Below are 25,433 nucleotides of genomic sequence, written 5' to 3' on the forward strand. Positions count from 1 at the left end.
CCTCTACCAATCCATATGCTATTTATATTGATCCATTTAATGAGTTTTTACGGGTCACTGACCCCCTTGCAAGTTCTTTTTCATCCATTTCAGCATCTAATTCACATCCTCATGTAGTAGCAACAGACTCTTCAACAGAATCGTTATCTTCTAGTTCAAATCCACTCAGTTCTCATCCAATGGTTACGCGTGCTAAGACTAGTATTTTTAGGACTCGTCATCCTACAAATCATACTGCCTTATGCTTTTCCAGTCTTATTACAACTCTATTAGCCTCCACTGAACACAAAGGGTTCAAATTTGCTGTTAAGAATCTCGTCTGGCTTACTATCATGATTGAGAAATATGAGCTCTGCAAAATAATCAAACTTGGGTCTTGGTCCCTCATCCTGCCAACACCAATATTGTGGGCTCTAAATGGGTATTCCGAACCAAATATCATTTTGATGGCTACATTGACAGACTCAAGGTACGTCTTGTCGTAAAGGGTTATACGCAGGTACCTGGTCTTGACTACACGTATACCTTCAATCCTGTTATGAAGGTTGTTATTGTTCTTGTTTCTCTTGTTGTCACCCATCAATGGCCAATTCATCAACTTGATGCCAAAAATATCTTCATCAATGTCACTCTCAATGAAAATGTCTATTTGAAGCAGCCTCTTGGCTATGTCAATCCTTGCTTCCCTAATCATATCTTTCATCTCAAAAAATCCATTTATGGTCTCAAGCAAGCATCTTGTGCATGATTTCACTAGTTCAGCTCCTTTCTTATCTGAATTGGGTTCACTTACAGTCGTGTTGACACCTCTTTATTTGTTTTTCATAAGCAATCTGCCATTATTTATCTATTTCTTTATGTTGATGACATTATTATTACTGGAAACAACATGTCTCTTCTTGAGAGTTTCACTCGTAAACTTCATTTTGAGTTTTCTACTAAAGATTTGGGCTCTCTTAACTACTTTCTTAGACTTGAGGCCATACCTATTACTGATAAACTTTTTCTCAACCACCTCAAATATATGCGTGATATCCTGAGTTGAGCTAAGATGCATGACAACAAACCTGTTGCTACACTTATGGTTGTCTCTCAATATCTCTTTGCCAATAATCCTTTATTTTCTGACCCCACCTTGTACAGATCTCTTATTGGTGCTCTTTAATATTTCATTATCGCGCGACCAAATATTTCTCATGTTGTTAACTCTGTCATCCAATTTCTACATGCTCCCACTACTAACCATTTTCAAGTTGTCAAATGCGTTCTTCGATATGTTAAAGGCACTTTTTATTTTAACATTAGTTTTCAACGCTCTACCGCATCTACAACTCTCACTGTCTACTTTGATGTCGACTGGGCTGGTTGTCCTAATACTCGTCGTTCAACTTCCGGGTATTCTATTTTCCTTGGTGATAATTTAGTTTCTTGAAATGATAAAAAAATGACCAACTGTCTCCCATTCCATTTGTGAATTTGAATATCATGCACTTGTACATACTACTGCTGAACTCCTTTGGCTTACTCATTTGTTGTGAGATCTTTGGGTTTCTATCTCTAACCCACCTCTTCTTTTATGTGAATTACTTTTTTTGACTATTTTCGTACCAAGCTTCACGTGCAATCAAATCCCACACTTAGCTTGATAAGGGTGTTAACATTAAGAAATATGTCAAAGATATAATTGCAGATTATGTTGAAGCTAATTAATTCAATTACAAATTATCTTGATGACAATGTAGTCTTACCATTGTTAGAAGCATTGACCCTTGATTGATTCTAAAAGATTATTTTCATTCTTTTAAAGATTACAATTAATTTACATGTAATTTTGTAACTATAAATAGAATATTTCACCCACGTTAAAGGTGTGGTGGTTTGTAAACACTCTCACCACCCCCTCTATTCTGAGACCCAGTCGAATGAGCCTTTGTCCCTACCTTTTCCTTTGGTCTCATGTTGAAACCTTAACTCCTTTTTAAAGGCAACAACATCCTTGTTTTTATGGATAGGTTCGAGCCTTTTCAAATCCATTTCTGTTTAGAGTAAAAAAGAAGAAAAAAAGAAGTTTTTGGTGGGAAATACCTAGAATGAGAGTTTCTTCACAGATTAAGACAAAGGTGGCTCGGGATTTTCAGTAAAACTGTTTTTCAGAAATTATAAAAAGTGAAAGTAAAAGAAAAGATATAAGCAAAAACAACTAAGGTTATAAAGGAAACAACTTTTTATCATCACTATTAGTTGAATGACCTTTCATATCATCTCAGATCTCCATAAGTCTATTTAATTGTTGCATTAAATGCACGTCGTCGTTTTGTTTCCTAATGGACACCCCATTTTAAAGAAGATAGATCAACCTGTCATCTCCTTCAAATAAAGACAAAACACATGGTTGCAAAAAACCCTAACAATTTTGCAAAGACAAATCTCATGGGGAAAGTAAATGATCTTTTATTAATGGGAAAAACAACTCAAGTAAAAAGACTTTCATTAAAGCTAATAACTTTTCAAAGTCTTTGCGTATTAAATACGCAAAGACTTGGAGGGTTATTGATGGATTATCGTGTTTTATACACGTTTCTGCCTAAATTCATGTTTTAAAAAGGATCCAACATCTCTAGTCTCAGCTACACGCGAAGCCCAAATACATGTAAGTCCGAGGAGTTGTCAGACCCAACATCATTTAGCTTAATTACACGCTAAGCCCAAGTACATGTGGGTTCGATGAACTGTCAGATTCAATATCTCTGGGCTCATCATTACACTGACCCAATTACACATGGATTTAGTAGACTGCCAAACTCGACATCCCTAGGCTTAGCATCTCATCGAGCCAGATAGATGTAAAATTGATGATCTTTCTAAGCCCCCTATTGGGCCTTACTACTTAGTTTGTTTTCTTTCCCATAACCATTGACATAAAATATTAAAATCAAGAGTATTCATCTCTCTACACCCCTAAGTAGAACCTGACATTCATCCTTTATTAATGATGTGTAGAAAATATTTATCCTTATTTAATGCATGTGTCAGGAATATTTTCTCTCGTTAGTCTCATAAGAGCAAGATAACACTTCAGCCCCTTATTTTCACAAAAAAACAAGACTTATAGGCTATAAAATCCCTATGAATCCTTCAATAAAAACAAGTTCACAATCTCAATTTTTACTACATATTTATTTTCAATCTCTAAAAAATAGAATTATTCTCTCTCAAAAAAATACTTGAGCATAAAAGTCAAATCCATCAAAATAAATTTTTTACGGGTTTCAATCCCTTACAGACATCAAGTACCAGCCATCTTAACAAGAAAAAATAAAAACAAAAAAAATTAACCAACTATCCAATATATAAACAATTTTTTTAATTACTTGAATTTTTTAGAATATCATTAACTCTCTTATTTACACGCTCTTAGTGCTTTGTGAGAGTACTCCTCTTTTAGTTTATAGTTAATTATTTTTTGGTGACAAAGCATTGGTGCGAGTTGTCGCATTCAAGGCTTCTCATAATGTTCAGAGTTCGCTCCTAGCATGACCAACTCTGCCTAAAGAGTCGGATTCACTTGAGGCAAAAAAGAGCTGCAATAAAATGAATTGTTAGTCTATATACATCACCTTGTCTAAGTTAATGGACTTGCCGCAGTATACATTATTTTGCTCTCGGAAATACCCGACTAGTTGTGTTTGTTGAGACTGAACCAGGAAATAGCGAACATAATAACAAAACTAATCATCATGATCCGGAGAATGGCTTAGCAAGCATAAAGAAGTCGAGAAATGGCACGACACATAAATAACAAATTCTATTACACTGTTATTCTTACAAATTCTATAACCCTTATTTCCTACAAAATTTTGTGAGAACTTTTGCACTCATTTTTTACAGAAATGCAATCAAAACCTTACCACGACCAGTATACTTCAGGAAAAGAATGATCAAAGAACTCAATAAAATTCTAGTTCACCAGATATGATGATGGGTGGATTGATTTCAATACGAATTGCTTTCCCCTCCAGAAGCAATTGAGGCAATCTGTTCGCCTCCTTGGCCGCAATTTTCTCTCCAGTCCATAAGGTAACATGCGGCCACTCATTTTTGGGTATAACTTTTTCGCCATCAACAGAACCAACTTCCGCTTCTAGAGCAGCCATTTCATCAGTGAAAAGAAGGGCAGTCAATTCCACAGGGACCTTCTGATGGAGTAAATGCCCATATCTAGCTACAGCCGTAACGCCATGACTTCGCTTGTGGGCAAGAGTGAGATGAGCCTTCTTCAAGTTGTGTTCCATGTCCTTGTCCTTGAGAAAGCTTTTGACCTTGGGGTTGTTCTCAACCAACTATTTCAATAGACACAAGTCAATGTTAGACCAGAAACTATAGCTTCTACAGCCATAAAACAAAGAAAGAGAATGCCCATTTCCAGATAGAAATAGTCTAAATATGACTTGTACAATGGCAGGTTTTTTTTTTCATTAAGGAAAGCCTTCATGGATGAATAAGGGGAAAGAGAAGAAACACAGGGGAAATAAGGAGGAAGTTATATGAGCTTCCAAATTTAGCTTTTGTTATGTTTATTATTACCTACCGACAGAAATATGGACTGAAGTTGGGAACCCATCTGATTTGTCTCACTACGCAGCATATCAAGCCTTACTTCATTTTTAAACTTGATTCGGCATATACTTGGACAATGAGATTCTCACAGGCTTGATTTATTAAAAAACTACTCCCTCCAGCCTCTCGTACAAGCATCTAAAATTCTAATTACAAAGTCTGAACCTTAACAGATACCAGTCCCTGAATGTCAATGCTCACACATTAAACTAACTCCCTCCAGTAGAACTAGTGAATTTTCACTTTAACATCCTTTTTCTAGTTCTGTCCAATTTTTCCAACTTCATTGCAAATTTTATATATATATATATATATTCCTTTCTGCATCGTGGAACTAAATAAAACTCTGGTTTCCTTTATTTTTTTTCAGAGATCACTAGAGGGGAGAGGCGTAACAGGTTTTAGCAGTGTGATTTTTACAACAGCAATTGGGTAGAGAAAAAATTCTTCTGGTATATTTTTTTGGCTTTTCAATTAGCCCTACAAAGGGTGTTTTAGGTTTACATGGTAAATAACCGACACACATCACCACAGTTTTATGGAACGCATAGCACCTATTTTGTAAACTAGCTTCGGATGATAAAAAAAACTAAAGTTTCACTCCCGCACAATTATTGGTGAATATTTAAGCTGAAGAAAAGGATGGAATGATGAAAAAATTTGTCATGAAACTAGAGTTCAAGATCTAATTATGCATTCCTAACAGGTATCATGAGTGCACATTGTCTAATTGTAGGAACTAAAAATGTCATTTAAACCACAAACCCAGTGCCCTTAATATTTAAGCTGAAGAAAAAGGATGGAATGATGAAAAAATTTGTCATGAAACTAGAGTTCAAGATCTAATTATGCATTCCTAACAGGTATCATGAGTGCACATTGTCTAATCGTAGGAACTAAAAATGCCATTTAAACCACAAACCCAGTGCAAGAGTGAGCGTTGTCTAATTTTAGGAACTAAAAATGTCATTTAAACCACAAACCCAGTGCCCTTAACAGAGAGACTCGGAAGAAAATAATAACACAACATTATGCTTGCCTTATCTAGGAGACTGGAGATTTCTGTAGCAGGCAAACTGACAGCAGCAAAAATAATTGTGCCAAGTTTCCTCATCTCTGTGCTCGGTGGAGTGTATTCTCCCTTGATGATATTCTGTAGCTGTTCTGACACTTGCTTTACTGCAGACTCAAATGGAACCTGGATGGATATAAATTATGAAGAAATTAATTAGTGCTCTAGGTATTTCATTGGAGCTTGAGTTCTGTCCTAGAAAGGTGAGGCGGATGGTGATTTCCAGTCAATAATATTTGGCGACCCAACAAAGATAACAAGCACAGACGAAATAGAAGATGCAAACCTGAATGGAATTCAGGTGCTCAGCACTACCAATTAAAACCTCACGCAATTGTTTCTCCCACTTAACCCACTCCTTTCCATATGAACCCTTGGTGGATTCCAATCTAAGCACAGAACAAACAACAAAAATGTAACTATCCTCACTCAAAATGAGATAACTGTTGAAAATATTTTTGAATAGAGGCTTATTATGTACTTTCTATTGCACGTTAGATACACTAAAAAGTAGAGTCTAATTGAGGTCACCTGTCATTATTATAATGATGACAACTAATAATGATGCTAGAAGCCCTTTGGTAATTATTGACAGAAGTAGTGACGTGAATGCTGTGATAACTACAGCATCAGGCAAAAATAGGAACTCTTCACCAGAGAATGAAAGACAGTTTTTACTCTTACGTAGTTTATTAATTCTGTTTATTGATAATGGAGTATTGGTCAACACTAAGTCTTCCGGATAAAATAGTGATAACTCATTGTAATCAACAACAAATAAGAGTTCAATGCGATGACTGTCTAAATTGGTGCAAGAGGAGTTGCTAGAATAGATGAGACAACACCGCATAAGATTCTGAAAAAGTGGTGTTGGGGAACGAGGGTGGGGTGCTAACAACTAGAAGAAACTAATTTGCAGAAAAGATTTATTGGTGTTTAAGTATTACACATGTAAAAATCAAATGAATTTATACTTTGTTTTTAATTCATTATTCTATTCCAAGCAACTTGGCAAAAAGAAGAGTTCTGTCTCTTAATGCTCAGTTTTTCTTATTATAGGTTTCAGTTAGAAATTCCATGATGCATGCATCTAAGAGGAGCAATGAGTAACATAAATGCATGCCATGCCTCAAATAGATCCTACTATGCATAACATAAAGCAAACTATCTGGGCATTATACAAATTATAGATGCACACCTTCCATGTGCATTAGTATGCAGTCTGTATAAATTTATCCCCTCTTCTAGAATCAATCTCACTGGATCTGGCAGAGAACTCCTGCAAATGAAAAGGCAAAAAACCAAACAAAAGATTCAACATTCAAAGTACAGGAAGTAAATGAAACTAAAATAACTGTAAAACAAACGCAAACACAGGGGAACACAAAAATGGGGAAAACAATAAAAAGAGCCTGCATCTGTAATTGTCTTACGAAAAAATATGAAATCATTAATGTATTGAAAACCCACTCTTGGAGATGTCACGAAGCTGGGCTACTTGTGAAAATCTTATGCCAACTCCAATCCATCTTATGACCTCTGATTGAGACATTGCATTCCAGTGCAAAATTGTATTTCACCATTTTGCTATTTCCACGGTTCCATTAGTTTCAAATGTCAACATGCTACATAGACATGAAACTACTGCACTCTTCATGCTTATGGATATTTAGCTTTCTAATTCATTTAAGTTTGTGCAATTAGATTTCTTCTCGTTCACAATTTACTGTTAAATATAGACAGAGGTACAATCAAAGGACAGTTTGTTTTCTGGTGTTGTTATTCAAGGCTTGTCAAGATTGGGTCAAATATAATTCGGTCAGCACATACCAGGCATTGTCCACAATGCTAGCATGATAGTAGTTCACATATCCATGTTATACTGTAGGTCGGATTAAAATTTATTTTGAAAATAACAAAAAATGTTTAAGACATAGAGAACTATTTGGTATTGTTATTAAATTCGGCCCAACCTTGCAAGCTCCTCGCCCGATTCATTGCTTAACCCGGGTTTAAAATTAAATCGTGTTGGAGTTTTTCTAATGTGACCTAGTTAACTTGGCCGATCCAAAAATATCCCGACTAGTAAAAAAATCCAAGGGTGAAATTGAAGGGAAAAAAACAAAATTGACAGAAAAAACCCTATCACCTAGCTCGAGTTTAAAATTAAACTGTGTGGGAGTCTTCTTGACGTTACCCAACTGACTTGACTAGTCTAAAAACAACTCAGTTGACTAGTAAAAAGATTGAGGATAAAATTTTTAATTGGGTGCAAAGCACCTACTTTAATTGGGTGCAATGCACCTACTTTATTGTTCATCTAAATGTAAAGCAAGTTCTTTTATATGGACCTACTTTATGCTGCAAGGCTCGATAATATTTTTTGCTTAAAACATGAAGTTTAAGAGTCGCAAACGCTTTTGAAAAAGGAAGAAAAATTGTGACTCAAGTCATAGACCCGACTAGGTCAAATAAGTTGGTTTTATTTTAATTATATAATAAAATAATAGACAACGACACCAAATAGATAAATTGAAAAAAATAATCACGATAACTTCGAAAAAGGATGTAACTCAACTTCCAGCCAATTAAATACGGAAAAACAAAAATGAGTAAACCCGAGTTAGCATAACAAATTTGTAACCTGAGCAACAAAAGTCGAGCCAACCCGGGTTAATCATCCAAACTTGAAATCCAAATCATGAGAACATGATAGCCTAATAGAAAAGGAAATGAGAAAAATCACAAAGCTCGTTCTTTTCATAAAATCAATGCTGAATAATGAAATCAAAAATGAAAATTGGTAAAACAAAAAAACAAAAAAAAAAGGGATATCAACCCTAATTAACTCTTTAAATCCATGACACGGCTTATTAGACTGGAAGTCACCTATCTGGAAAAACCATGAAGTTCAATTCTTAACTAATCAAATATTGAAGGAAGAAATTGAAAAAAAAAATCAATAATACAAAAGAACCCAAAAAAAAAAGAGCAATTAAAAGGATAGGGATCAAATTGAAATAAAAATAAATAAATTGGAAGACAAGTATAAATGTTTTATTGGACAGTGAAATTGAAAAGAAAAATCAATTTGATAAAGACCCAAAAAATAATCAAAAGAATGAGAACTAAATTGAAAAAAAAATAACATCACAAATTAGAATTAAATGATGAAATTGAATACAAATTTTGAATGTCCAGCACAAATTTCAAGGGTAGAGACGAGGGAAAAAGAAAAGCACCTCCAACAATAAACCGTTCCACCACTGCTTTCACGCACCATCCCAATAGGAATAAGACTCTACGACAATTCTAATGACATAACAAAAGGAAGTTTTTGCTGCTGGTTAACACCGCATGCGCCACCATAAAACCATGGGGGCCTCCCACATGCTAGCATATAGGTTATACACGCCATCCACTTTTGATTGTTTAATTATATTTTATATTTATTAAAATATTAAATCACCCCTCAATCAACTTGATTATAAATTACCCCTCAAACAGGTTGAAAATACAAAAAAGCCTCTTTTTCTAGTTTTAAAAATTTTGCTTTCAATAATATTTTAGTCATTTTACTATACTTTAGAATTGTGAAAAGACCAAGTAATCTCCCAATCTAATAATGATTAATGAACCTTGTGAAAAGACAACACTATCCACAATAGCCAATTCAATGATTTTTTGTGTGAAGAGCAAAACCATCATTAAACTATTACACTGAACGTTAATCTCTCTCAATGTGAACAGTGTTTTTCCCTCCCAAATTAGTTTTTGTTAATTTAGAATTCTAGACTCTTTACTTCAACTGCAAGTATAGAGGACTCTGCTTATGCATCACAAGAGGAAAGTGAAACATTTGCATGTTTGATACGAGTATAGAGATAGGCTACATAGGTACTGCAAGATATTAATATGTAATTTTGTTAGTGCTTTTTTCCAACAAGAGAAGTATATGCTTGATATTTGTGTACTCTAGTGCATAGAGGTCACCTGGTCTGTAAAGAATTTTCTGCATTTATCAAGGCACTTAGTTTTTCTGTTATTGTACTAAACTAGCTAGCTATCTGCCATTGAGATGTAAATTGTAATGGATTTTTAACTTCTTGGGCAAACCTTGAAAATGATGATCACTTACCACATGAAAGACAAATGAATTAAAGCACATGCTTTGAGCTGGAGTTGCTGATTCTTTATAAAAATAATGCAATTTTTACAAGAACAGATTATTTTTAACGTGAAAATTATGTGAGAATCATATGTCTGATTCTTATCATGAGGATGATAACTTAGAAGAATGAAACCACTGGACATTCATTATAGGAAGATGGTGCATGCCTAAGGGCACAAGACATTGAGTTATGAACAAACTGGGAGAACCTCACTTCTAAAAAGAAAATACTTGAGATTAGAGCAGTGACCTTAATAATAGAAGTGAGATACAGAAAAGAAAAGAAAGAACCAGAATTTGAAAGATGAGATAATTAACAATATAGGAGAATCCAAATATCTCACATTCAAGTTTTCTTACCTATCTGGTCTCAGCAATGGCATCTTGACAAGAGAGCCAAAACGTTCTATTAGTTCACTCTCAAACTCTGTGCGGTTCTGAAAAAGAGAAAGGAGAAGACGATAAAAAAAAGATGATTCAAATGCTGGAACACCCGGAGGCCAGACCACGCCAACATAAAACAGTACCTTGCCATCATAAAGGTGATAAAACATAAGCAGCACAAAACCAGCATTTGGAGATGATTTGTCCAAATTCCCCTTTAAAAGTCCAAAGCAAAGAGGAACGTGTTAAAAAGATGAGAGACAATATTTTACATTTGGGTCTGGTAAATTTACCAACCAAAGGAGTATAAATGGCATGTACCGGATGATTAACACGTTGAAGTACACGGAACATGAAAACAGCTAATGCATCAAGAGAAAATGGATTTGAATCCGTCCCTGAAAAGTAAACAGTGAGGAAAAAGCATTAATCACTGACAAAAAGAAATTATTAGTTAAATACAAACAATATGAAAAATAAATCACAATGAAAAATCAAAAGCAAAGATTACAACTTTCAATCTGATTGCTTAGGTTTATATGTAAAGTGAGGAGAGATTTGAGAGGATGTGATAGCCGAGTAATCTAAGTTGGTGCCTTCCAGCTTATATAAAGTATAAGCTTATAAACATGAAAATTACATTAAAGTCCCTGACTGATATACTTTCATTCCTGATCAAGTTGAATCGACCATTTGAAAGTAATACTCGAAGAAGATTAGGAGTATTGAAGCACTTGAATGTCCAAGTTTATTGAAAACATGTATGACAGTGAAGTATTGTAGCTGATACACAGAGCAAAGATAAAGGTGCAGAGCCCATTTTACATGAACTTGATGGGATTCACTGCAATTTGTATTTCTAGGTAAATGGCTAGCACACATATTGAAAATTTTATTATCTTCAAAAGAAAAATTTATAAGTTTGAGCAAGCACTCGTTATAAAAGAACTAAAAGCTATGAAGAATGAAAAAACAAGACTAGTTTTTATTTTCTTTCATAGTAGGCTAGAGCACAAGATGCTCCACTCAATAAAACAACAAACCAAAAACACAAAAAAATGCTTCTGCAGGCCATACCAGAGCATTCAATCAGTTGCAATGATTTATCCTAGACATGAAGGCATTTAACGTTCTAAAAACTAAATCTATCTAAAAGGAAGAACATGCATATAACCATATCAGTGGAGAGCTTTCTAAATGTGGGGTTTTAACCAAGAATTCAATGCGCATTCTGATTTCACAGCTTTGTAGTCTTAAAAATGAAATTCACCAAACCATCATGAGAAACAATAGCAGCCCACTAAGAATACAATTACAAATAAGCATCCAGCTAAATCTTTACCAGTGAATAATGACAGAGAAATGCTTTGAAGTCTTACTATTCACTACAGATGGAATGCAAAAATTAAGATAATTGGTACAAGAGGGAACGGTAACCTTCTGAATCAGGTATGACCGGAACAGCAGAGGCTTGGGTGCTCCGGCACATGCCTTCGATCTGAACAATAGAAAAGCCGATCATAAGACATGCATGTCATTTGAAATTCAATTAACAAAGAATCCAGTCATTGGTTCAGCAACTCTCTCTCTCAGAGGCGCAAAAATATACTAATATAGGATAAACAAGATACTGCCCATCTATGGAGGAAAAGAACAGGCAGTAAGATCACTAACTAAAGATTATCTGAACTAAATGCAATGTAAATTATCTATGAAGTCTAAGCACTCTCCGTAACAGAGTTGAGCAAACTCTTCCTCAAATGTTCTTCTTTTGCCCATCCAACACAACTCAAGGTATTGTTTTGCTAAAAATGCACAGCTTGGCGTGTCTTTTTTCCTGTACAAAAAGCACGACCACTCCAAGCACTAACTCTCAATCAACTGACTCTGCCGTACCCAATGAGAACTCAGTAGTCCCATATACCACAACTTATACAAGCTTATGTACTTCGCAGAGTAAAAGCAAATGATTAACAAATGAACTTGGTGCATAAAATACTTATTCACATATATGTTAGTACTTTGAATATTATCTAGACTCAAGAGTTCTCCCTAAGTTGTAGATTATCTAAATGGAGCTTTAGTCCTCCATATAGAATTCCAAGGAAAGTTGGGTCCTTCATAAACACCTTCAAATATCAACAAAGCCTGTAACAAAATTTAACACTGGACTTTGCCACCTTCAGTAAAGTTGCAAATCACCTTCTTATTCTATTCCACATTACCCCTGGTGCTAATGATTAATTCAAAGAATTTCTACAAAAGATTCCATCTCTAAACATGGTGCAATCCTGCCAAAAGCTACTTTTAAAGAGGCAAAGCCACAATCTCAAAAGAAAAACTCCATATAACATCTTTGTCTCCAGCCAACTGAAATGTTCAGGAAACTACATCTTCAAAGATTCTTCCCACACCATCGTGCATGCCAAAACAAAATAGCACCCTCTTTGCCAGCTCAAAAATAACAAAGGATGAAACTGCTTCCATCCTTTTCCACTAAATTTTTGTAATCAAGTTAAATCAGATTACCTGTCTCCAAACCTCTTCATTGGGTGCATTTTTGTCTGCAAGTATTACAGAGTATGGTTTTTTCCGCCGCTCATCAGCAATCTTCTGCCAGTACTTTCCTGTTGAAAGCAATGAAATATAAATTAATAAGTATACAAGTAAAAAAGCAAACCTTTAAGAATGATGGTTAAAATATTGGAAATTAAAGAGAATGCTATAACCATGAACAAAGAGAAGCAACCATAGCAATCAACTAAAGGTTAAGATATTGTATTCTTATTAGGAAATTCAAGCTCATTTCCCTCCATAATCATCCATTTGGAAAACTAATGTTCAAAGAGCAATTTTTCCTTCAGACATCTTGACCTTTAATAATTCCATAATAACAAAGAATACTTTTAGTAAAATAAAGTATTGGTCATTTAATTTATGAAAGTATGCTTCTTTTGCAGTAGTTTTGAAGAATATAGACTGGAACTCTTGTATCTTGGAATGCCTCTCTGAAAGCAACTATTGTGGACAGGATGGACTTTTGACCTATTTGCATGGTTCTGCTTTCAGGGCATTTAGATTAAGCTCTTTAATGTATCTTCTGTCAGATGGGTTTACCCTGTTGTATTGATTGTCTTGTTTTTTCCTTATCTGATTTCTTTTTCCCTGTTCTAGATAATATATTATCTTACACATAATTGATGCTTCCTTCCATAATATTAACTTACTGTTATCCAAACTAAAACTCACCACCTCTCAAATTTTTGAAACTTTGAAAAAAAAAAGGAATCACAAATAATATCAGATTTTTGGGGTATAAATTTACATTAACGCATTCATGCTAGAAGGATTTCCAAGCAGCTGTGACAGAAGTTTTGAAATCAAGAAGATCTTACCACATGATCTCTCCCCATGATTGGGGATCCACCTAAGGGAGGATTCAATTGATGCTAAATTCTGGTTAGTTTACAAAAATTATAATGTAGAACAATTAATTGCAATGTTTTAAGATAAAAGAAAATTGTATTAATAGAGAAAGGAATTGCAAAATCTTGATGGAGAATAAGCCATCCTTCCAAATAAAAAAGCAAAGCAAATATCATAAACAAACAGCTCAATCCCACTGAATATCAACTGAAGGAAAATTTGCTCAAAATCAAATACCTTTAATAAGGTCACCCATCAAACTATGAACCGGGCGATCATCTCCAAGACCTCCAGGGGCATTTAGTAATTCCTTGCAAAGTACAGACTTAGCGCATCCTGGAATTCCTGGAGACGGAAATTCAAAAGCATACAACAAAGTGAACCCTCACTATGAGAGAATAAAGAAGCAATCTCAATAGAAGTTACAGAGTACAAATGAAAGGGATTGCATGCAATGAAGGTAAACATCAAGTTTCATTCAAAAGATTGTCAATGAAAGACATTGGTTTTGAATTGCAGACACAATGTCGCGAATGAGTCATTAACAAATTTTAGCAATAGTCTCTAAAATAAGGATTTAAAAGAAATTTCACTAAAGAATGTATGATAATTTAGACAAGCTTGCAGTATAATTTGCAAGAAAAACATGCACTCCTTAACTTATTACATGAACAATAATTTAACAATTAATACATTAAAAGCTGGGTATCTTAGGCAACAGTGATGGAGGTGCCCAGCTGTCAACAAAGGACTGGGTGAAAGAAGAGCACAACAGCTGGATAACACCTATTTCATGAAAAATTACAATTTGATCCCTATACCTTCATATTTATTACATTCAGGTTACTATGTTTGTAATTTCTTCAATAAGAATCTTAAAATTAAAAAAAATAAATATGACCCTAGCGATTGAATAGTTATAAATTAATGGAATTCCTATTTTTAATTCAAATACAAAAAAATGTATTCATAATTTTTTATTCAAGTGCAGCTAAAGTCAAGTTAATGAAATTTTTAAAACCTAAAAATTAAACATTAGCCCATGCACTTCATAAACTTGCTCTTGGAATCCTTGCATTCAAAAACAGAAAATTGTATTCATAATTTTTTATTCAAGTGCAGCTAAAGTTGAGTTCATGAAATTTTTAAGACTTAAAAATTAAACAATAGCCCATGCACTTCATAAACTTGCTCCAGAATCCTTGAACTCAAAACTAAGGTCCTTCTTCAAGAACACAAGTTTCAAATTCTCAAAAAATGTCTGAGGTTCTTATGTGGGATTCAAATAGGACTACAGTTCTGGAAAAATTAAACTGTTTGGCGCCCGAGTTTAGGTTCTAGAAGCATCAGATTTAAAATTTAACCATATGCCAAAACATCAGGTACTAAGAAAATAATTTACTGATAATAACAATAATTGTACATAAATCCCAACAACCTAAGACAGTAAGATTTTACAACTATGATGCACAGAACATAAACTGTAACTGTAAGAAAATGATAAAATGATTGAGACATTTAAGTGTAACAGCAATGAAGCATGTCAACAGCTAGAAATGTATACCAGGTTCTAATGTAACAGGATTGCAAAATCCTCACACATAACAATGTTAATTACTATCAAATTCCACATATACAATACAATTACTTCTATATTTGAAAGTTGAATTTTCTAAAGTATACAGTTTTCTAACATGAAATGGAAATTAAAACACCAAGAACTTCAGTGAAATTGCTTAGTTCCTGACATGTAACTTAAAGAGCTACACAAGGATAGCTCCATATTGAAAAAATATAGAGAGACGTAAAACTAGAAAACTAACAATATCATGATAAATTTCTTTTAATTGCCTCCAAGATATTCAAAACTATAAAGTTGTGAAAAATCAGTGGAGATCCCATTGACCTCCTATTAGCTAAATAAGTGGTCCCCATAAGTTACCACAAAAAATTGTACTGCATGCTAAACATCTAATAGGGAGGTATGTTTACCTGGAAAGAAGACAATCAAACCCTTATCCTTTTGAACAGTTTCCTTGAATGAGGAAATAGGACTTGGGGACACCACCTCCTTATCCATCTCAAGATCACCCTCTTCGTCCCTACCTCCTTCTATGATGGCCATGAAATCTTCCGCCCTAACAAAGCTTCCAGCAGATCCTATCAAAACTTGGTTCTCTGGACTTCGACTTGCGTATTGTTCAAGGAAAGATTCAGCCTCAGTCAGGTATATTGAAGATGACAACTGCTTCTTTCCACATTTTCTTCGTATGTGTACAGCCCTGAACATTGAGGGAGAGATTCTATTCACCAATCATGTATACCAGGTATGAAAAGAATAAGCTGCATCAGGGATTACAGGGTACTTCTCACAGTACCATTCATCTAGCATCTTGCTGAGTTCTTGCTGTTTTCCTGCTGAAGTTCCCCAGATTTTCATCTGCCTGTAAAATAAATAGAATAGATTTTTGGTGAACAATCTGGGGATGAAACTTTAAAATTTAAATTTATGGCAGTACAAACAGAAGCAGCAACAAAAACAACCAAGCCCAAATTACATATGGGAGCATATGCACTTGCAAAGTTTCCAGCACAAATTACAGCAAATTAGAACAAAACTAACCTTAGATAGTATGCCTTGTAGGCAGATGGGCCATCCTTGAAAAGAGTTGACAAGCCATTGCGGATCAAAAAGGTTCTCAACTGCATTAAAGGAAAGAAAGAAAACAAGATTCAGATGCACATCACAATTGAGATCACATTAAGCCAATAGAACTCTAAATCATTATTGAGTTCTCCTCCAGTCAGTACCATATTGCTTAAATAAGCTTACAAATTCTACATGAATCCACATGTCCACAAATATAGCAGATTTACATTTACTTGTGGAAAATTTAATTATCAAGAACATAATTTTTTTTCAGTATAGCTTAGAAAAGTTTGATTCTTCAAGTTTTACTGAAAAAATATTAAAAGAGATTTTCCATATATCCCTTTTTTTAAGGACACGCTGAGCCTGTTTGGTTCATCTTTCCTAATCTCTCTTCATCTTTTCTTATTTTCAATGCAGATTTAAATGGGGGCACTGTTTCCTAAATTGGAAAAACATTCATTAATAATGTTTTCTTATATTTTTTTATGCTTGAATAAATTTAAAGTAGAGATGAAAGGTACAAAATTGTTCTTGAAAAGTAAAGGCACCATATTAGTATTAAGCCAATTTAAAAAAGAAAAGCAACTTCATAAAATACAAAGAAAATAACCAGAAAGGAAAAGTGCATTGAGGAGAAAGGGGGAAAATTACTAAAATTGAATTGATAAATTCTACGATTTTTGTAGAGGAATAATTGAGCTATTCTGTAAGTTTTATAAATTAAAAAAAAATGTTTGTAGAAATCCTCGTGATAATCTATCTGTTTTAAAAAATTAAACAAACAAATGCAGCACTTAACAAAAATATATAATTAAAAGCATCATTGCTTTGCAAGTTTCTAACCTCCAAACATGAACAAAACTTTTATACTTTCTGATACAATTTAAATCAAATAAAAATATGTTGAAGAGCACATACCTTGTATGTAAGAAATTTCAGTTTGATCATCAAATTTGCATCATCATCAGCTAAACCATCTTTTGCTCTATCATTAACATTTCCATCTATGTTGTTGTTTTTTGCAATTTCAGCAGCTCTCTCCTTATTAGCCTTGAATAAGTTAATGTCAACAAAAAACCCTACACCCATAAAAAGGTGTTAGAAGTAATGTGCATAACTCATAAGCTCCCGCTTCCCATTTTCCCCCAATCCTCTAAAAACCCAACAAATCCACATGAGAAATAGAGTGTGTGTGTGTGTGTGATAACATTTCATATAATATAGAGATTTTTATAAGTATCAACCAAACATTTGTCCCCTTTCATTGATTCATTTCAGTTATTGAGCATAACAAATGGGCAATGGGGCTTATAAATATAAAATTGCATCTTGATTAACTCATGTATTTCTCGGCCTTTATACTGTTTGGAACATCCAAGTTTGCACCGTCAATTATGTTATATTCTCTAATATGTCTTGGGAAACATTTGAGTACTTTGCTTCACATCCAAACAATGCTTAAATCACTATCAGATAGCATTTTTACAAAAAAGCAACTCATCAAACATTTCCAAATACAAGACTTCATATAAGCATAATAATAAAAGATATGTATTACAACTGAAATTTTGGAATGCAACCTAAAGTTAAATCGTCCTTGTTCACAAGATTCAAGAGTTTTACCTCGGTATAATGGCCATAATCCCGGCTTGTACCTACAGCATGGAAATCGTTTAATTAGGCAGCATGGATAATAAGATAAAAGCAAACATTATTTGTGAAAAACTAATGATCTTAAAACAAGAATTTAGATTGTATGTTCAAACAAAAACCTCATCTCTTTTTGATATCGCCGAAAAGCAGAGTCACTGTGGACATGAATGACCAATTTATAGAAAAGATTGTCAACAGATACAGAACCGATTTTGTGGAAGTTATGATAGCATTTAAAAGCAGCTGGTAAACGCCTTTCTCTCATCAAACGAATCATTTCCTAGATCAATCAAGAATTAAAATTACAACTTCAGAAACCAGTACCATATGCAGCTTTTTAACACTATATTGGCTCCACAAAAAAGTTCAATTAATTCACAAACCATGATAGCAGTCAACAATGTCCCGAAGGATTGCATTATTTTGAGAGCATGAAAATTAATTATGAAGCAACATTTTATAATAATATTGAATGGCCTCACCTGCAACTTTGTGGTAGAAAAATCAGAAGGGTGAGCTTGTAAAAATTTTGAGACAACAGATCTGTCGGCATTTTTTGAATGACTATCACCAGATTCAACCCCAAACCAGTCTGAAAAGTTAGGGCAAAATGAAGAGCCAACACTCTGAAGGAGGGCTTTTATTTGCTGCAGCAGTGTTTCACAAATCAAATAGCAATGCATTCAATTAAGTTACTTTTACAATCTAATTTTCTAAAGCAAATATAATGCTTTTTTTTGTCAGGTTGAATATAACTCTGACTCACCTGTTTTTCATCTGACCTATTTGCAGCACAGATTTCCCTTAGACTTGGCCCCAGGTCAAGGCCAGCTGGAGTATAAAACCAAATTAGATGTAATTCCGAAATATCAAAAAGTGAGTTTCATTTATTGTGTCTGTGCAGTGATCACAAGGGTAGAGAAGGGGAAGGGAGGGCATTGCATTGACCTTTCAACAAAGACACAAAAAATGGTGAACCAATAAATGAGGATAGGCATGGGTCCATTACAAGCATTTTATGTCTATACACGTCTCCAAATGCACATCAAAAACTGTAGGGACCATAGTAGGATACACAAGTATCATCTAAATGAAAAATATTATGGGCTCGTCAACTTCAAAAAGTAGAACAGTAAGTAAATCAAAAGATGACTAAGAGTCTCCAAATGACCATAAAAAATAAAAAGAGATGTGAACACAGTACACAAGGCAAAGCATCATACCTCCCTCAACTGGTGGAGGAGGATATTCTCTCAATACCTCCTCCATGTGCTTTGAGCTCTCATGACCAACAATACGAGCCACAAGACCCTCCAAAATTTCACCCTGCACTTTTATATGGTCTATTGAACCTGGATAACCATAAAAGCTGATTACTGCTATCAATATCTTAAGTTAGTTAAATTACATTTTCAACTCTCATTGATTATGACGTAACTTAAAAGCATGAAAATAAATGTTTGTTCTGAATTATCAATAATTGATTCTGAGCACGAGCACAAGCACACCTCACCCTTCCATCCCAACAGTGCATAGATTTTATGTATACCATTCACCTTTTCATCTGTTGTTAAAAAATTATGTTGTTTCCCACAACCATCCCTCATGCACAATTTCATGACAGTCGAAAACAGAGAAATTTCAAAAATCCCTGACTTTATTAGTTCACATATAATTCAATAATCTAAAATCACAACATAATTGAAGCACATTCTACTTTAAAACTCCACCTGGCACAGATATATCAGCAACTTCATCAAGAGCCCTACATACAGTTGTTGCCAATCCTTCCTCACACAATGCATCATAGGCCGCAAAAAAGGATGTCACTGATTTCCTTGATTAACAAAGTAAATATATAAATTAAAAAATGTATCTCAATTAGTTTTCATGACATATAAGATCACACACTGAGTAGTTCAAAAGTCACTTGTAATAAAAATTTCTTCAAGTGAGTTACCTTTTATCAAACATTAATTGGGGCTTAAAAAATAAAGTACTCAACAATTTCTTTCAATGACTGTTCCAACAGTAGCCATTTATAACATTAGTGGATTTAATGATACCAAGACTAGTGGTGCATAAAAATTTCCATTATCCTTCCAGTGTACCATAATAGTTATATTGCTAAATTACGATGATTTGAACTTTCTTCCAGAAAGAAAATATGATTACAAAAAGATTATAAATAGATTTTCCTTTGGTTTCTTGTGTCAGATGCACCCTAAATAGGAAAGAAGAAAAGTATTTTGTTGGTCTTCAAAACAAATGTCAATGGCATTTCTATACTGGCGAGAACTTAATTCTTCTTTGAGAAGATGAAAAATAAGAAGTCTGCCAAGAAAAAAAAATTGAAACGTACATTCCTAGATTACAAGATCTGATTTTAAACTTCATTTCTGGAGAAAAATAAGAACCAAACAAGTATAAAGAGATTATTTTTTGCTTTCTTTTTACCATGTGCAATAAAAGAAAAGAAGTGTAATTCTGGTACTCAAGACAAGATATTATATGGCATTTCTACACTGAAGAAACCTAATTCCCTCTTTGAGAAGAAAGAAAGAAAAAAAAGTTAGCCTAGAAGATAAGATTAAAAGTAAATTGGAAAACTTGGAAATCCTTCCAGCCTACAATTCCCTTTTCCAGGAAATCTCTTTATTGTAATTTCCTTAATCTTAAACTTCTCTTTATTGTAATTTCCTTAATCTTAAACATAACTTGAAAGAAAAGGAAAGGAACAAAGAAAATAGAAACAGAAGATAATGAAAATATTGTGGCATAACCAGAAAATAAAATGAATGCCTGATTTAGCAATCATAAAAGGGCAGACAAAAAGTTTCCTCTTTGTACCAAGTCTTCCATTGCAGAAACCAGCCAGGCAGCTACATAGAAGAAAAAGGTCTGATGCAGCCATCTGGTTGTATGTTTCAGCATTTTACACAATGTCTAGCCATATTTCTAAAATTTTCAGCCATCAACTGTCAAAATTTCTTCCAGCAAGGAAAATTTAAGTTTACCACTTAGAATGCAGTGCTTTAGGATTTCTTTCAGTTCTCAATTAAGAGCTCAATTTTGAGGCTTTTGTGAAAATTTCCTATACACAAGATGAAAAGCTTCCCAATGAAGGAAATTCTCAGTTAAGAAAACCCGTGCTGGCTTACAGCTCATCCTTAGCAACATTGCAGGGACCTCAAAAGTGGAGGGACAGGTGAAGTTTCTTGACCAAAATCAACCAGTCATACAAAAGAAAGTTTTGTAATTTTCTTTTTTTATGGACATTATATTGGTCAAATTAATCGTATTTTGTATTGCTGGAGTCCTAGTGCCCCATCCTTGCTCAGTGTTAGTTTCTTTCTAATCTTTCTACTCTTTTGATCGATAAGAGTTTCATCTATAATTCTCCCTTGGTGATATCTCATGTAAATCCTCTTTGAACTCTATTCCAAAATCTGATTCCCTTCCTTCCACCCAGATTAATCAGATGACATTTCTTAATTCTGACCCTTCCTCAATTGTTCCAACCGCTTTGAAATTGTAAGACAGACACATCTCAGAATTCCAGAGACTATCTTCTATCAAAGCTATAACAACCATTATTTGAGAGATAAATCACTAAATTAAACCAATTCTTACAACAGACTAAAACAATACAGATTCCAGACCATTACCTTGTTGAGAACAACCAAACATGATTTGTTGGAAGGCGCCATTTCCGACAAAAGGCAATCACTTCAGGAGTTGAGTAGAACTTTGGCTTTCCATTGCCCAGTTCTGTGACTGCCGTCACCACCACTGCAGCAAGAACACAGGACATAAGCATTAGTAAAGAAATTCCACAAGCCCAAAGGAGTTAGTTAAATGTAGCCAACATACTGGAGAAGGGAAAATATGTGTCCTCACAATAATCTGACTTGTCAATTCAATTTTAAAGTACACATCATACTGCCAATTCCATAATAATGACAAAGTCACAATTATTTGCACCCACTATTCATCTTCTTTTGAAGTTCCTTGCCAAAATCTGAGGCATAATAAAACCATGAATACCAAATTTTGACCATCCAATCAACACCATAAAACTTATGCTCTCACTCCAAACCAGATCAATCAAATAATAACTTCCTAATAAAAGTTCAAACTTGCAATGAATTCTATAAAAGAATAATGATGGGAAGTAGGTGTCTTAAAGATCATGTGAAGTATTCTTGGAAATTCTAAGTCAAAAAAATCGGAAGAAGCACACTACCATAATCTTCTCGAGGGCGTTGCCCATGGTCTCCTAGAACAGCAGTAACTAGTTCCATTGATATGCACATGCGGTTTATCTGAATGGAGGAAATGATACTGTTAGTTCTGACAGGTGCACCTTAATGTTACTGTTTTGATGGTGAGCCACAATATAATGATAAGATAATAGGAATTATGCTCAAATAGTAGAAAGATGATGCACTAGGAAAAACGTTGAACCAGATGAGGAATCAGAAATCAGCAAGCAAACCAGCATTGTAATTAGATAAGGAAAGCTGGAAAGAAATGGAGCCTTAAAATTGTTGATATAAGCATTGTTCATAAACATAAATGCCACAGACAAAAGGGAACATAAATGATGAGAAGAAGAGAGAGAAACAGAAACTGTGTAATTATCATCAAACAACGTAGGATTGACTAAAAAAATGTTTTTTTTTAACAGGTCAAAAAGGGGCGTGAAGAATCTATTCTCTTTTCCATTTTTAGCTCATTCTAAATCTTTTTCCAATATTACCTCAAGAAAATCATTGAACTCCACTTGCTTCTTTCCAGCTGCAGTTCCCCATGCCTCTTGAAACATCCGTCCAAGAACAAAGACACCAACAGCAGTGTATCTACATTAGAAAACTATGTTCAGCAAGCTACATCTTATGCAATTAGTAAAAGTAACCATTGACGATGGAGTATGAAAAATGTGGTAAAGTCAGTGCATGAAACACACCTGCCCACCAATTAAGCAAAAGCAGATAATAAGATGAGCAATCGAGTAATAAACAGCACCAGTATAAAATTGATAAAACAGTACACTAGAACCGCTAGACATGGGGAGAGAGGAGAAGAGGGTGAAGGATATTTTGCACATACACATTCCCAAAACTATTTTTGGCATACGCTCCACCTTCATGACCCGCATACATAAAAAGTGACCCAGAATGTTTAAGAGTTACCTGTGGAAAAGGCCATTACTAACAAAGCCAAGCAGTCAAGCATATCACTAAACTAGAAGAAAACATCCAAAGAACAATAAGCCAAAATTCTGGATTAAGATAACATCTACGAAAGACTGGAAAAATCTAACTGTAGTTTGAAGGATTTTCACTTCATGACCAATCCAAAGTGCCGAATGTTGTCAATTCCATAATGTGTGGGTTTTGTGGGTTTTGCTAAAACAGACAAAAGAGGCAGAAAATAGCGTGTAAAGTCAACAGCTTTTTAATACAAAGGTTTTACAGACCCTTTACCTCCAAGGTTCCCAACCCTTTAGACACCACCTCTATCATCCTGGCCCTAATCTGCGCATATCAAAGTGGAAGAAATAAATTGGTTAAAGCTGCGACGAACAAGCAACAAATTATCTAAATCATAAAAAAAATGAAAACAAAGAATCAAAAGAGAGAAATCAGCAAGAGTACCTCTTGATCAGACTTTTCATTTTCAAATTTAGGATAGAAAGTGGCTCTTATTTGAGCAAGTGAATAGGTCGAATCGTCCAATGTAAAATTCTCCAACAAATTACCCTTGAATATTTTGCTCAAACTTGCACTGCTTTTTGGAGTTGTTTCGGACACATTTTCAACATCAGCATTGGCAATTGTTTGATAAGACTTAGGCTTCGAAATAGTTTTATGTACTTCGTTTTCAGCTATTATACTCAACCCACCCATTCTGTTAGTGACTGCTTCAGCCACCGCACTTGGCATCGATGAAGAAGAAGCCGCCTTATCGGTATCTGCCTCGGCTTTACACTTTTGTTGTCCTCTCTGCAAAAACCCCAATTCATCCAACAAGTATAAACAAAACACTATCAATTATTATAGAATTGGGATTTGTGTGTACCTGAGGCATGATTATATTGGGGTGAGAAAGAGAAAGGGAAGGGAGAGTGAAAAGGCGAGCTATGGATATGGAGGCTCGAACAGGAATGAAGTTTGTAGAATAAAAAGGGAGAGTGAAAATGCGAGAGCAGAGGATCCTCTGCTTCATCAGCCGCTTAAACGAACTCAAAGCAGACCGAGTGGATGTGATTGATTGGCGCGGTGAAAGAGTTGAATGTGCCGGCGGAGCGTGGTGGAGGGTTTTAATAGTAAGAGCGGCTGAAGCGGCGCTGTATTTTTGTTTACAAGACCTTCTCCTCGTGAGCTAAGGTAATCGGTTTTGCGATCGGTAGCAACTTCATAACTTTGACAATTGGCGTTCCATTTTTCTTATTATTCTGGTTTCTGGTTTCAGGGCATCCGTTGCAGGGTTATATATATAATTTTAAATTTTAAAATATTATACACTTTATTAACAATACTCTCGTTTTGGAAAATACGGTAGCTTTCTCCACGTCTTTTAAACTTATCCCATTAATTATTAATTAAAAAACTTTAAAACGTGTGGGATATTCTGTAGTAGATTTTTTTTTTTTGTTATTTTTTTTTACATGTTTTTTTTTTGCTTTTTTTTTTACCCAAAATTGATTTCTTCTTTTTCTTTTTCTTTTTTTTAAATTTTTTTGTTTCAAAATTATCTTTGCTAATTTTTTTAAATTTTTAAATATTGAGCTGGTTAAAAATTTAACTATGTAATTTTTTTATTTAAAACATTGTGGATTGCTATAATATTCTCATACATTGTTTTTTATTTATGATTTCTTTATTCTTTTTTTTTTCAAAATAATCTTTGTAGATTTTATTTTTTTATATTAAGTTGGTTGAGAATTTAGCTTTGTAGTTTTTTTATAAAAAAAAACAATATGGATTGCTACAGTGTTTCCCCTACATAGTTTTTGTTTTGCTGCAGTGTTTCCCCATATATTTTTTAAAACAATTATCTTTATCGAATTTATTTTTTCAATATTGAGTTGGCTGATAATCTAGCTTTAGCTTTCCCCATATGTTTTTTTTATTTTTTTATTTTTCTTTTTTTCCAAAATTGTCATTTTTTACATATTTTCTTTTTTTTTTGTTTTGTTTTTTTTAGAATTATTTTTTTTATTTTATTTTTTTACTATTGAGTTGGTTGAAATTTTAGTTTTTTTGTCTTTTTCTTTAAAACACTATAGCTTTCCCTACGTGTTTTTTTTTCCGCTTTTGTTTCCTTTTTTCTACTTTTTTTTTCATTTCTTTTACCTAAAATTGCCTTTTTTGTTTTTTTAGATAGTTTTTGTCGGGTTTTTTTATATATTGAGCTGGTTGAGAGATTAGCTTTGTAGCTTTTTTAAAAAA

At 34.1% G+C, this 25,433-nt stretch overlaps 1 protein-coding gene across 2 annotated transcripts; it reads right to left on the minus strand.

Moving 5' to 3' along the window:
* Nucleotides 1-3,764: 3,764 nt before the first annotated feature.
* Nucleotides 3,765-24,449, minus strand: LOC18106204 (tRNA ligase 1). 2 transcript variants are annotated; one of them, XM_024587739.2, is made up of 27 exons: nt 24,061-24,449; nt 23,637-23,984; nt 23,466-23,516; nt 23,089-23,171; nt 22,739-22,838; nt 22,223-22,301; nt 21,645-21,768; nt 19,707-19,813; nt 19,200-19,328; nt 18,743-18,807; nt 18,459-18,623; nt 18,096-18,256; nt 17,947-17,978; nt 17,242-17,402; nt 16,294-16,373; nt 16,049-16,114; nt 15,663-15,952; nt 13,908-14,015; nt 12,774-12,871; nt 11,682-11,742; nt 10,566-10,642; nt 10,388-10,459; nt 10,221-10,297; nt 6,888-6,968; nt 5,976-6,078; nt 5,657-5,815; nt 3,765-4,340 (listed from the first exon to the last, which is right to left on the minus strand). In XM_024587739.2, exons 1-27 carry the CDS (start codon nt 24,205-24,207, stop codon nt 3,948-3,950), a joined length of 3,417 nt encoding a protein of 1,138 aa, XP_024443507.1. In that variant the 5' UTR covers nt 24,208-24,449; the 3' UTR covers nt 3,765-3,947. The 2 variants fall into 2 exon arrangements, with proteins under 2 accessions (XP_024443507.1, XP_052303944.1); XM_052447984.1 differs by lacking the exons at nt 23,089-23,171; nt 24,061-24,449 and having other exon boundaries at nt 23,637-23,702.
* Between the last annotated feature and the right edge of the window lie 984 nt (nt 24,450-25,433).

This window comes from Populus trichocarpa, chromosome 16 (genome assembly GCF_000002775.5).
Source record: "Populus trichocarpa isolate Nisqually-1 chromosome 16, P.trichocarpa_v4.1, whole genome shotgun sequence".
Classification (NCBI taxonomy): domain Eukaryota; kingdom Viridiplantae; phylum Streptophyta; class Magnoliopsida; order Malpighiales; family Salicaceae; genus Populus; species Populus trichocarpa.